This window comes from Bos indicus, chromosome 8 (assembly GCF_029378745.1).
Source record: "Bos indicus isolate NIAB-ARS_2022 breed Sahiwal x Tharparkar chromosome 8, NIAB-ARS_B.indTharparkar_mat_pri_1.0, whole genome shotgun sequence".
Taxonomy (NCBI): domain Eukaryota; kingdom Metazoa; phylum Chordata; class Mammalia; order Artiodactyla; family Bovidae; genus Bos; species Bos indicus.
In genome coordinates, this window is record NC_091767.1 from 10093745 (window position 1) to 10107100 (window position 13356).

At 41.4% G+C, this 13356-nt stretch overlaps 1 protein-coding gene across 3 annotated transcripts in view; it reads left to right on the forward strand.

The window, feature by feature from the left end:
- FBXO16 (F-box protein 16) overlaps nucleotides 1-13356 on the forward strand; it is a 61681-nt gene that overhangs the window by 8776 nt on the left and 39549 nt on the right. For all 3 annotated transcript variants that reach the window (XR_011568000.1, XM_070794415.1, XM_019965830.2), the window contains exon 3: nucleotides 6597-6632. Coding sequence is in view for 2 of the 3 variants with exons in the window: in XM_070794415.1 (XP_070650516.1) it covers nucleotides 6597-6632 (36 nt within the window). In the remaining variant the exon portion in view is untranslated. The remainder of the gene's footprint in view (nucleotides 1-6596; nucleotides 6633-13356) is intronic.

A 13356-nucleotide genomic window follows, 5' to 3' on the forward strand; every position in this document is an offset into this window, starting at 1 on the left:
CAAGAGGCTTTTTTCCTCTTCAATTTCTGCCATAAGGGCGGTGTCATCTGCATATTTGGTTTGATATTTCTCCCGGCAATCTTGATTCCAGCTTGTGCTTCTTCTAGCCCAGTGTTTCTCATGATGTACTCTGCATATAAGTTAAATAAGCAGGGTGACAATATACAGCCTTGATGTACTCCTTTTCCTATTTGGAACCAGTCTGTTGTTCCATGTCCAGTTCTAACTGTTGCTTCCTGACCTGCATATAGGTTTCTCAAGAGGCAGGTCAGGTGGTCTGGTGTTCCCAGCTCTTTCAGAATTTTCCACAGTTTATTGTGATCCACACAGTCAAAGGCTTTGGCATAGTCAATAAAGTAGAAATAGATGTTTTTCTGGAGCTCTCTTGCTTTTTCCATGATCCAGCGGATGTTGGCAATTTGGTTCTTCTGCCTTTCCTAAAACCAGCTTGAACATCTGGAAGTTCATGGTTCACGTATTGCTGAAGCCTGGCTTGGAGAATTTTGAGCATTACTTTACTAGCGTGTGAGATGAGTGCAATTGTGCATTAGTTTGAGCATTCTTTGGCATTGCCTTTCTTTGGGATTGGAATGAAAACTGACCTTTTCCAGTCCTGTGGCCACTGCTGAGTTTTCCAAATTTGCTGGTATATTGAGTGTAGCACTTTCACAGCATCATCTTTCAGGATTTGAAATAGCTCCACTGGGATTCCATCACCTCCACTAGCTTTGTTCATAGTGATGCTTTCTAAGGCCCACTTGACTTCACATTCCAGGATGTCTGGCCCTAGGTGAGTGATCACACCATCGTGATTATCTGGGTCATGAAGATCTTTTTTGTACAGTTCTTCTGTGTATTCTTGCCACCTCTTCTTAATATCTTCTGCTTCTGTTAGGTCCATACCATTTCTGTCCTTTATTGAGCCCATCTTTGCATGAAATGTTCCCTTGGTATCTCTAATTTTCTTGAAGAGAACTCTAGTCTTTCCCATTCTGTTGTTTTCCACTATTTCTTTTCATTGATTGCTGAGGAAGGCTTTCTTATCTCTTCTTGCTATTCTTTGGAACTCTGCATTCAGATGCTTATATCTTTCCTTTTCTCCTTTGCTTTTCACTTCTCTTCTTTGCGCAGCTATTTGTAAGCCCTCCCCAGACAGCCATTTTGCTTTTTTGCATTTCTTTTCCATGGGAATGGTCTTGATCCCTGTCTCCTGTACAATGTCACGAACCTCTGTCCATAGTTCATCAGGCACTCTATCTATCAGATCTAGTCCCTTAAATCTATTTCTCACTTCCATTGTATAATCATAAGGGATTTGATTTAGGTCATACCTGAGATGACCTCAGAGGTCCCTTCCAGGTCTCACATTCTGACTGTGTGAAAGGGGTTAAAAATAGATGCCCAAGTTTACAGTTGAGCAGACCGTGCCCATACGATAACTTCAAGGGCTTTTCTACACTTCTGCAGCAGGGCATTGGCCAATGATCAGCGTAATTTTGAGGTCTTCTTTTTTTGTTTTGGCCACACTGCACGGCATATGGGATTTTAGTTTGCTGGCCAGGGATGGAACCCAGGCACCCTGCATTGCAAGCGCGGAGTCTTAAACACTGTACCACTAGGGAAGTCCCTGGTTTTTGTTTTAATTTTGCCTTTTTTCTATTCTGTAGTAAAATGAGAAATATGAAACTGTTTCAGTCTAAAATAAACCTCATAGGAGTTTAACTTCACAAGAGGCTTTAAGCAGAGAGATTGAATTCAAATGTAGATGCCAAAATTATAGCATCATCAGATTACAAGATAATTCAGGCCTTGTGAAAACGTTGAGAGGAGGAATGTTTTATAAGTATGTATTTCTTTGCTGTCTAGTGTAGGTTTTTTTTTCCATCTAGTGTTTTAATTGAAAGTGATCAACTTTTTTTTTTTTAATATGGTTCACACATGTAGTACAGTACACATGTAGTTAAAAGGGTGTTCTGAGAAAAAGCACCTAACCACCATCCATCAGTCATCATTTAGGAGCCCCAAAATGTCTTATGCCTCCATGGTAATGATGTCACATGGTGAAATATGCAACCACAGCGTCAACAGACTAAAATAACAACCATGGGATTTTGACTTAACAGCAGGCTCTGAGTAAACTGTGATGTAAACAAACTGCAGTATTCTGCAAGGAAAGACGATTCTCTCTAATGTTTTCCACTTGAAGTGATACTGTTTCCGGGCTCTTTTTTTAGTTTAATCGAAGTATGGCTGATTTACAATGTTGTGTTAGTTAGTGTATAGCAAAGTGATTCAGTTATACATATATATATCTATTCTTTTTCAGATTCTTTCCCTTAAGGGTGATTACACAATATTGAGTAGTGTATGTACTATAAGTAGGTCCTTGTTGGTTATTTATTTTATATATAGCAGTTTGAATATGTTAATCCCAAACTCCCAATTTATCCCTTCAACCCTCTTCCAGATTTTTAAGATCAAAAATCTGATTGCAAATCCTTGGAATGAAGGCTTGCTCCCAACCAGAGACTAAAATTCTGAGTCTGCCTAAGGACCTGACAGTTAAATAATTTGTTCCAAATTATACTTCTTGTCAAGGGTAGAGTCAGAACCAGATCTGAGTTTGTCTAGTGTTTGTCTTTCTGCCCCTCATGCCTATCAGTTCCTGCTGCTGCTGCTGCTGCTGCGTCGCTTCAGTCATGTCCGACTCTGTGCGACCCCATAGACGGCAGCCCACCAGGCTCCCCCGACCCTGGGATTCTCCAGGCAAGAACACTGGAGTGGATTGCCATTTCCTTCTCCAATGTATGAAAGTGAAAAGTGAAAGTGAAGTTGCCCAGTCCTGTCCGACTCTTAGCTACCCCATGGACTGCAGCCTACCAGGCTCCTCCATCCATGGGATTTTCCAGGCAAGAGTACTGGAGTCGGGTGCCATTGCCTTTTCCTACCTGACTCTAATTGCCTTTTGGTGAAGAACTGGATTTGCTTGGACTCTGCTTAGACTTGGTCATTGGCCCTCTAAAGACCCTACCTCCCACCCTCTTTATTTTATTTTATTATCAATGACTGACTTTATTTATTATTTATTTATTTAAATATTTATTTTATTTATTTGTTTGACTGCACTGGGTCTTCATTACGGCATGCAGGATCTCTAGATGCGGAATCTTTTTAGTTGCAGCATGTGGAATCTAGTTCCCTGACCAGAGATGGAACTCGGGCCCCCTACATAAGGAGTTTGGAGTCTTAGCCACTAGACCACCAGGGAAGTCCACCTGCCACATTCTTGCTCTCCCACCCCTTCAAGTCGGTGCCCCTTTCTTTCTGATGCCTTCTGTTGTCATTGGACACCACGATGGTCCTCCCATCCTCCTTTTGAAAGGGGGTTGTCATCCTGGGACCTAATTGTTTTTTTTTTTCCCACTCTCAGGTCAAACCACGGGCAGCAATTCATTGAGAATGTAGGGCTTGAGGTCAGAATAGGGAAGATCAAGGTTAGGGGTCAGAATAGAAAGACCATGGTTCTAGCAGGGTTTCCTAGGTGTTAGTGATAAAGAATCTGCCTGTCAGTGCAGGATGTGCAAGAGACGTGGGTTTGATCCCTGGGTCAGGGAGATTCCCCTAGAGTGGGAAATGGCAACCCAGTCCAGTATTCTTGCCTGGGAAATCCCATGGACAGAGGAGCCTGGCAGGCTACAGTCCATGGGGTCTCCAAGCGTCGGACATGACTAAGCACTCTTGCACCACATGGCTTTCTAGTGAGGAACCAAGTATACTATTCAGCTGAACATACAGTCTGGAACCAATGATTTTTTTTTTAATCTATAAAGGTAACCCTTTGGGCCTCTGCTTATCCTCTCTAAAACAGAAAAATTGAACAAAAAGATCTTAAGATTCCTTTTAGCCCTAAAATTCTATGACATCTGAATCTCTTGTTGTTCAGTCAGCAGGTGTTTCGTTGAGAGCCTCCCCTGGAACCTGTGGATCATATAAGGGAAAGTAGCTGTAATTTACCCGGGAAGCGAAAGTGAACAGAATCACCTGGTGGGCAATAGCAAATCCTAGAAAGGCCAGGTGGAGCATGGGCTACAAGTGGAGGAGGAGTTGAGAAGAGTGAGACCAGTGGGCACCAGAAAAATGCTGGTGCCCGAGACTTGGGAGGGGAATTAGATGCTTGATAGGATTTTGTTAGACACAAGAGAAGGGTTCAAGAAATGTGTGAATCCTGATTGTTCTCTTTTTTTGGTCATTTTTTATTTTTTCTTGGCTGCACTGAGTCTTCGTTGGTGCACGAGGGCTTTCTCTAGTTGCAGCGAGTGGGGGCTACTCTCTAGTTGCCGCACGTGGACTCCAGGCCATGCGGGATCAATAGTTGTGGATCACTGGCTTAGTTGTCCCAAGGCATGTGGAATCTTCCTGACCAGGAATGGAACCCGTATGTCCTGCACTTGCGGGCAGATTCTTAACCCCTGGACCGCCATGAAAGCCCTGAATCCTGATTTTTCAGTCTTCTGAAAATGTCTATAGGTTGTTTTTTTTTTAATTTTATAGGTTCTCTTCTATTTTCTTTTTCTTTGTTTGCTTGTTGTGACCACAACATTGGCCTGTGGAACCTTAATTGCCCAACCAGGGATCAAACCCTCACTTTCTGCAGTGGAAACACAGAGTCTTAACCACTGGACCACCAGGGAAATCCCCTCTTCTATTTTCATCTAGAAATTCTAAGATTATCTGTCACTGTTATTTGAGGGTCCTAGTAGCCCAGGGGGCAGTTAATTAGGAGGGAGGAGAAAATGGTATTCTTTTTCTTCTTCTATAAAGTATAAAAAGTGTCTACCTGTGATATATGATATTCCCTGGTTAGTAGCAAAGATGGCATTTTACAGGCCTTGAGGTTGTTGTTGAATCAATTATTTCAGTCTCCATTTTGCCTGCCCTTTGAAAGCAGAATTTGAGAGTCTAAAAAAAGGAAGGAAAACAGATCTGTTGGAAGCATGAAACCAGCTCCTCATCCTCCTCCACAAAAGGGAAGAAATAGGCCTGAGCTAGTTTCTAAATAGGAATGTTCTGACAGTGTGAGAGAATTTAGAAAGTGCCAAGAAGAAGGGAAAAACATGGAGCCCAACTTTGAAAGCCGACAGAGTGCAGGGTGGGCGTGAGAGAGACAGTCACACCTGTTCCTGCTGTCTCTTGCTTCCTGGCTCCAGATCGCCCTCCTCTGCCAAACCTTCTCACTCTAGTTGTCCCTTCCTCACCCATTCATACAGATACACAAATGACTGAAGCTCAGGAAAACGCCTCTCCACTAATATGTAAATACACTCACATGGTAGCGATACATCCAAAGGATATTCATTTGTCACAAGCATGTTCATTCCTTCCAGCAAGCTTGAGCACCTGTAATATGCCATGTACAGCACTCTGCAGTGGAGAAGTCAAGGTGAATAAGACATAATTTCTGTCCTCAATGGTATATAACAACAAACCTATACAGATAAACACTGAGCTATAAGCCCAGAGGCGCACATATGCAAACATATAAGTAATGTACACCCACTGATATGTGAACTCATGAAATAAAAAAACAGAGTTGCTCACTCATGAATTTCACAAGTTCTAATACTAGTAATGCTGAAATATTTGGAGGGAGGTTCTCCGTTTTCCTATTTTTTTCCTTTGTCAGTTTTGTCATCACCTTTCAAATTCCAAAAATGATTCCACTTTATAGTTCCATTCTTTTCTAATTTCTTGCCTTTATTTATTTATTTTTGTGTGTGTGTATAATCAAGTTTTATTAAAGTATAAAGGAGATAAAGAAAGATTCTGACATAGACATCAGAAGGGGGCACAAAGAGTGCCTCCGCCACCCACTGCTAGTCTTTAGCAGGAAGTTATATACCGACTGTAGTGAATAGTGAAGTCGCTCAGTCGTGTCCAACTCTTTGTGACCCCGTGGACTGTAGCCTACTAGGCTTCTCCGTCCATGGGATTCTCCAGGCAAGAATACTGGAGTGGGTTACCATTTCCTTCTCCATATTTCTTGCCTTTAAAAAATAATTTATTCTCTACGATGAATTGATTCACATGGAGAAACTGAGAAAAAAGAAAGTTTGCCCAAGTTGTAATTATAGTTACCCTTTCAGGTACAAAATCTATCTCTTTATACTCAGTTGATAAAATGGAAAAGACTGGCAATATTTAGTGATTGATCCTTTAATGATGTCTTTTTAAAATTTATTTATTTTATTTTTGACTGTGCTGGGTTTTCATTGCTGTGCACAGGCTTTCTTTAGTTTGGGCAAGCAGGGGCCACTCTCTGGCTGCAGTGAGCAGGCTTCTCATTATGGTGGCTTCTCTTGTTGGGGAGCAGGGGCTCTAGGGCATGCAGGCTTCAGTTCTTGTAGCATGTGTGCTCAGTTGCACCGAGGCATGTGGAATCTTTTGGAACCAGGGATTGAACCCGTGTCCCCTGCATAGGCAGACAGATTCTTAACCACTGGACCACCAGGGAAGTCCTAATGATGTCTTTTTAATGGGTATTTTGAACCGTGAAATATGAAATCATTCCATCTTTTTTTTTTTTTTTTTAATTGTAGGTATTTGAAGAAAGAAGAGCTCTGCTTGGAAAATGGGTAACTATTTAAAGTATACTTGATTCTAAGTCAAAAAGAGAAAGACAAACACCATATGAATATCACTTATATGTGGAATCTAAACTGAACCTACCCTCAAAACAGAAACAGACTCACAGACATGGAGATCAGACTTGTGGTTGCCAAGCGGGAGGAGAGGAGGGAGCAGGACGGACCGGGAGTTTGGCGTTGGTAGATGCAAGCTATTACATTTAGAATGGCTAAGCAACAAGGTCCTCCCGTATAGCACAGGGAACTATATCTAGTATCTTGGAATAAGCCATAATGAAAAAGAACATTAACAAAGGAGTGTGTATAAATCTATATATCTATATATCCATATCTAAGTTACTTTCACACTTCCTCAAAGGAAACACAGTCTCAAGGACCATTGTCCATGATCAAAGTACAGTAAGTCCACTATGTATGAATGAGTTCTGTCCCAAAAGTAAATTCATAGGTCCAGTTTGATCATAAATCCAACAAAGTTAGCCTTGCTGCTACTGCTAAGTCGCTTCAGTCGTGTCCAACTCTGTGCAACCCCATAGATGGCAGCCCACCAGGCTCCCCCGTCCCTGGGGTTCTCCAGGCAAGAACACTGGAGTGGGTTGCCTTTTCCTTCTCCAATGCATGAAAGTGAAAAGTGAAAGTGAAGTTGCTCAGTCATGTCTGACTCTTCACGACCCCATGGACTGCAGCCTACCAGGCTCCTCCATCCATGGGATTTTCCAGGCAAGAGTAGTGGAGTGGGGTGCCATCACCTTCTCTAATCAAAGTTAGCCTTGGTACCCAACTAACACAATTGACTACATCCCGCTGTTTGTAAGCTTGCTTCTAGACATCCTGGGCTTGAAATTAAAAAACTGCTCTACTGTACTCTACACAGTACTGTAAAGTACACAAAAGCACAGCCACCTGTAGAGGATGGACACACATGACCGAGAACACCAGACACATGAACTAATGTGATTGGACATGCGAACACACATTTGCATCTTTGAAAGTTCGAAACTCAAATGTTTGTATGAGGGGACTTACTCTATCCATCTCTAGCCAATGTGTATTACTCATCAAATTCCTCTACAGTCTCATTGAGAGTCTCTTCCACCCAAGAGAACTGGAAACATGGTCATACAAAAACATGTACACTAATGTTCACAGTGGCATTATTCATAATTGTCAAAAATGTAAACACCCAAACGTCCATTTGGTGAGAAATAGATAAACAAAACAGGGTCTAGCCAAACAATGGAATAGTATTCAGCCTTAAAATGAAAGGCAGTTCTGTTTCAAGCTACTCACAGGAATGAACTTTGAAGACACTGTGCTACGTGAAATAAACCAGATACAAAAGGACCAATATTGTTTGATTCCACTTTTATGAAGTTCTTAGAATAGGCAAATTCACAGAGAAAGAAAGTAAAATAAAGGTTACGAAGGAATCGGGACGTTATTTAATGGGTACAGAGTTTCCGCTTGAGTTTTAAAAACAGTTCTTCAGACGGATGGTGGGGATGTTGCACAACAGTGCGAGTGTGCTTCATGTCACTGAACTGTACACTTAAAAATGGTTAAGATGGTCAATTTTGTAATATATAAATTTTGCCATAAATTTTAAAAGGCAAGGGCAAGAAAAAAGAATGAAGTACTATGCTACAACATAGATAAACTTTGAACGTAGTGTGTGAGTGAAAGAAACCAGACACCGAAGCCACCTAATATATGATTTCATTTATATGAAATATTCAAAATAGACAAATCCATAGAGACAGAAAATAGATGAGTGGTTTCTAGGGGCCAGGGAGCAGGGGAGGAGTGACTGACTGTAATGGGTATGGAATTTATTTGGGGGGTAATGAAAATGTTCTGAAATTAGACAGTAGTGATGGCTTTACAGCCTTGTGAATATACTAAAATGCTGGGTGGTGTGGCGTATGAATTGTACCTTAATTAAAAAAAAACAAATCAGGATCCCTTTAAAAAAATTATACTTGGATTTCTTTAACTCTGCTGCTGCTGCTAACTTGAAATAGTCCATCTTTAAAGCATACAGTCAAAGCCTTCTTTCCTTTGAAGGGAGCATCTTTGCCCCAGAATATAGTAGTACACAGAATATCCTACCCTGTGAGTTACTGAGATTCATTTTCCCGTATGTCTTAGTCCATTCCGGGTGCTATAACAAAACACTGGTGGGGGTGGGGGCTTATAAACAGCAGAAAACGTATTTCTCATAGTTCTAGAGGCCGGAAAGTCCAAGATCAAGATGCTGGCAGACTCGGTGTCTGGTGGGAACCTACTTTCTGGCTGAGAGACTCTCCATGTGTCTTCACATGACAAAAGGTCTAAAGGTCACTCTGTAGTCTCTTTAATAAAGGACACTAAACCCATTCATGAGGGCTTCCCTGGTGGCTCAGTGGTAAAGAATCCGCCTGCCAATCAGGAAACTCTGGTTCGCTCTCTGGGTCAGGAAGAGCCCCTGGAGTAGGAAGTGGCAACCCACTCCAGTATTCTTGCCTGGGAAATCCCATCGACAGAGGAGCCTGGCGGGCTACAGTCCACAGGGTCGAAAAGAGCCGGACACAACTGAGCGACTGAGCATACATGCTCCCAATCCCATATATGAATGTGCTCCCTCATGACCTAATCCTCTCAAAGGCCCCACCCACCTCCCTGGGTCATTACCATAGGGTTAGGGTTTCAATTTAGGAATTAGGGGTGACATAAACATTTAATCCATCCCACTAAGACAAAGATAAAAAGCATTGTATCTTTCTGTTCTTCTTTGTCTGATTTAGTCACCACTTCTTCTCTGTGCTGGTCTACAAGCTCCAGTCTAAGGAGATTTACTAACCTAAAGAAAAAAAAGTCATGTACACAGTGTTTCTGGAAGACTTTACATATCCCCTGGAGAAGGAAATGGCAACCCATTCCAGTATTCTTGCCTGGAAAACCCCATGGACAGAGGAGCCTGTCAGGTTACAGTCCGTGGGGTCAAAAAGAGTTGGACAAGACTGGTCGACTTCACTTTACTTTTACAAGAAAAGGGGCCATATTGATTTCCTTCAGACAGGAAAACTGTCTAAAGGGTGGAAGAGCTTCTTACCTGGAGAGCCTTTTGTGTCTTTTGAATTTTTAATCTTGTGAAGGTAATACCTATTCAAAATAATAATAAAATTTTATAAAATAAATTCACTAAAAATGGCAAAATGAAAAATACCCCAAATTTAAAATCTAAGTTTTTCTCATATTGTGTTTGTGTTTTTAAACTAACTTTGTTACCAACAACTTAAAAAAAAGACTTATTAAAAAAAGCAAATAGATAAAATAAAAAGAGATATCTTTAAAATGACTATATTTGCATTTTCATTCTACTTACTATGAGTGGAAATTCCTAAATTAATGTAACTAGGGCCAATGTTCAGGCAGAATTCATTGGTATGGCTGACCTACCTCTGTCTATTTTGATTGGTTGGTAGCATTGCCTGGAGAAGGCAATGACACCCCACTCCAGTACTCTTGCCTGCAAAATCCCATAGATGGAGGAGCCTGGTAGGCTGCAGTTCATGGGGTTTCGAAGAGTCAGACACGACTGAGCGACTTCACTTTCACTTTTCACTTTCATGCATTGGAGAAGGAAATGGCAACCCACTCCAGTGTTCTTGCCTGGAGAACCCCAGGGACGGGGGAGCCTGGTGGGCTGCCTGCCATCTATGGGGTCGCACAGAGTCAGACACGACTGAAGCGACTTAGCAGCAGCAGCAGCAGCATTGCCAGTTGTTAAACATTTTTAATATCACCCTGGATAAAATTCAAGGTCTTCAAACTTTTTAAAAGATCTTGTTGAGTCTTTTCTTTTACCATAACTAATAGAAGCATATATTTGCAAAGGTCACTGATATTTGCAAAGATCATTAATTATCTCTCTACTCCAATCAGTCAAACTGCAGGGTCAGGCATGGTTTTACCGTGCTCCTTGTTGTATATTGCTTGATGCTATCAGGCATTTAATAAATACTTTCTAAATGAATAAATGATACTCACTGGTTTTTCTCTTTTGCCCAACAACAAACTTATTCCATAAATTCACTACATCATATGGTAATCTTTATACCTCCATGAAAGCCACATGAATTAAGTTTGAAGGGGATATTTCCAGTTTATTTTTATTCAGTTTTCTCTCTCCATTTTAGGTTTTAGGCTTTTTTTGTCTGTGTGTTTTATGAACAACATAACAGATGGATAGCATAAGGAATGCATTTTCAATAAAGAAGAAAGGAGAGAAGTAAAGATTCAGGTTTTTAAATTTTTTCCTTTATTTATGGCTATGCTGGGTCTTCCTCGCTGCACAGACTTTTCTCTAGTTGTGGTGTGCAAGCTTCTCATTGCCATGGCTTCTCTTGTTGCAGAGCATGGGCTCTAGAGCCTTCTCGTTTAAGTTGTGGCGTGTGGGATCAACACAGGCTCAGTAGTTGTGGCATACGGGCTTAGTTGCTCCGCTGCATGTAGGATCTTCCCGGATCAGGGATCAAACCCATGTCACCTGCGTTGGCAGGCAGATTCTTTACCACTGAGCCACCAGGGAAGCCCAAGGATACTGATTTTTAAACTTAGCATTACTTGGGATTTTCACTGTAGGACTCAAGTATTGGCTTTAAAGCTCAATCTCATATTAGAAGTAAAGTCACTTTTAAAAACAATCTGGATAGTAAGGGGCAAGATGTAATGTGAAACCTATTCAATGATAGTCCAAAAAGTATTTTATATTTAGCCATGTGTGCATCCTCAGTCGTGTCTGACTCTTTTGTGACTCCATGAACTGTAGCCCACCAAGTTCCTCTGTCCATGGGATTTTCCAAGCAAGAATATTGGAGTGGGTTGCCATTTCCTTCTCCAGGGGATCTTCTCAACCCAGGGATCAAACCCAGGTCTCCCGCATTGCAGACAGATTCTTTACCAGCTGAGCCACCAGGGAAGCCCAAGATATTATAACCAAAAGGCAAAAAATAACAACCTCTTCCTTCATCTTGACCTCACTGCCTGAGAACTTTCCTTCCCTTGGTGTGAGATGAGTGCTACTAATGCCCTAGCAATGGTCCTCACATCTTGAAAGTGCAGCAAGAATCCTTGTAACAACTACTCTGAAAATGGGATTTTCACAATCCTATTGTCAAGAAATCCCTATACAACGGCATTAAAAGTAACTATAAAATATAATTATGATATGATATAAGATAGTATTGTTGCTGTCTAGTCACTAAGACCCTGTGGACTGTAAGGCCACCAGGCTCCTCTGTCCATGTCATTTCCCAGGCAAGGATACTGGAGCCCGTGCCATTTCCTTCTTCAAGGGATCTTCCTGACCCAGGGATTGACCCCCTTTCTCCTGCTTGGCAGGCGTATTCTTTTCCACTGAGTCACCAGTGATGGCCATATAAGATAGTATAGCATAAAATAATACAGCATAATGTCATATATTAATTATATATGATATTAATATTAAAAAGGAACTAACTATAAAATGAGGTATCATACATGGTACCAGGATAAGAAAATGGTCCTAGCTGCTCCCTTGTCTCACACGTTAGATCCCTGGCTATGATGTTTTGGCTCTTTTTTCTTGAAGAGCTGAAGCAAGAGATGTGGGATAGATATATATGCTATGCTAAGTCACTTTAGTCGTGTCCGACTCTGTGCAACCCCACAGAAGGCAGCCTACCAGGCTCCCCCGTCCCTGGGATTCTCCAGGCAAGAACACTGGAGTGGGTTGCCATTTCCTTCTCCAATGCATGAAAGTGAAAAGTGAAAGTGAAGTTGCTCAGTCGTGTCCGACTCTGAGTGAACCCGTGGACTGCAGCCTTCCAGGCCGCTCCGTCCATGGGATTTTCCAGGTAAGAGTCCTGGAGTGGGGTGCCATTGCCTTCTCCAACTCAGTACCTGCTGCTGCTGCTAAATCGATTCAGTCACGTCCGACTCTGTGCGACCCCTGAGACGGCAGCCCACCAGGCTCCCCCGTCCCTGGGATTCTCCAGGCAAGAATACTGGAGTGCATTGCCATTTCCTTCTCCAATGCATGAAAGTGAAAAGTGAAAGTGAAGTTGCTCAGTCGTGTCCGACTCTGAGCGACCCCATAGACTGCAGCTACCAGGCTCTTCCGTCCATGGGATTTTTTTTTTAATCTATTTTATATATAATAGATATATATACTACTATAGATAAAACAGATTTAAAAAAAAACAAAACCAACAACCTACTGTATAGCACAAGGAACTATATCCAATATCTTATAATATCCTACAGTGGAAAAGAATCTAAAACAATATATGTGTGTGTGTGTGTGTGTGCATATATATATCTGAATCACTATGCTATATACCTGAAACATTGTAAATTAACAATGCTTCAATTTAGAAATTTTTTTAAAAAAGAGAAAGATACTGGGCGATTACCAAATTCATGTACAGTTAATTCTTCCATGGATTATCTACTTTTTGGATTATTCCCAGCACCTTTTAAATTCCAAGGGGATTTTCCCCAGCCATTAAGCATTCTTCTCAATCATCTACCCACCTTCAACTGGTAGAAGTTCAAGGCATGCAAATTCATTTTCTATTAGCCTAAATAAACACAATTAGAAAGGAGAAACCCCCGAGGCAAAGAACACCTATCAAAGCCAAATATAAATTATCTTTGACTGTTATAATCAGGGAAATAAATGAGAAACCAA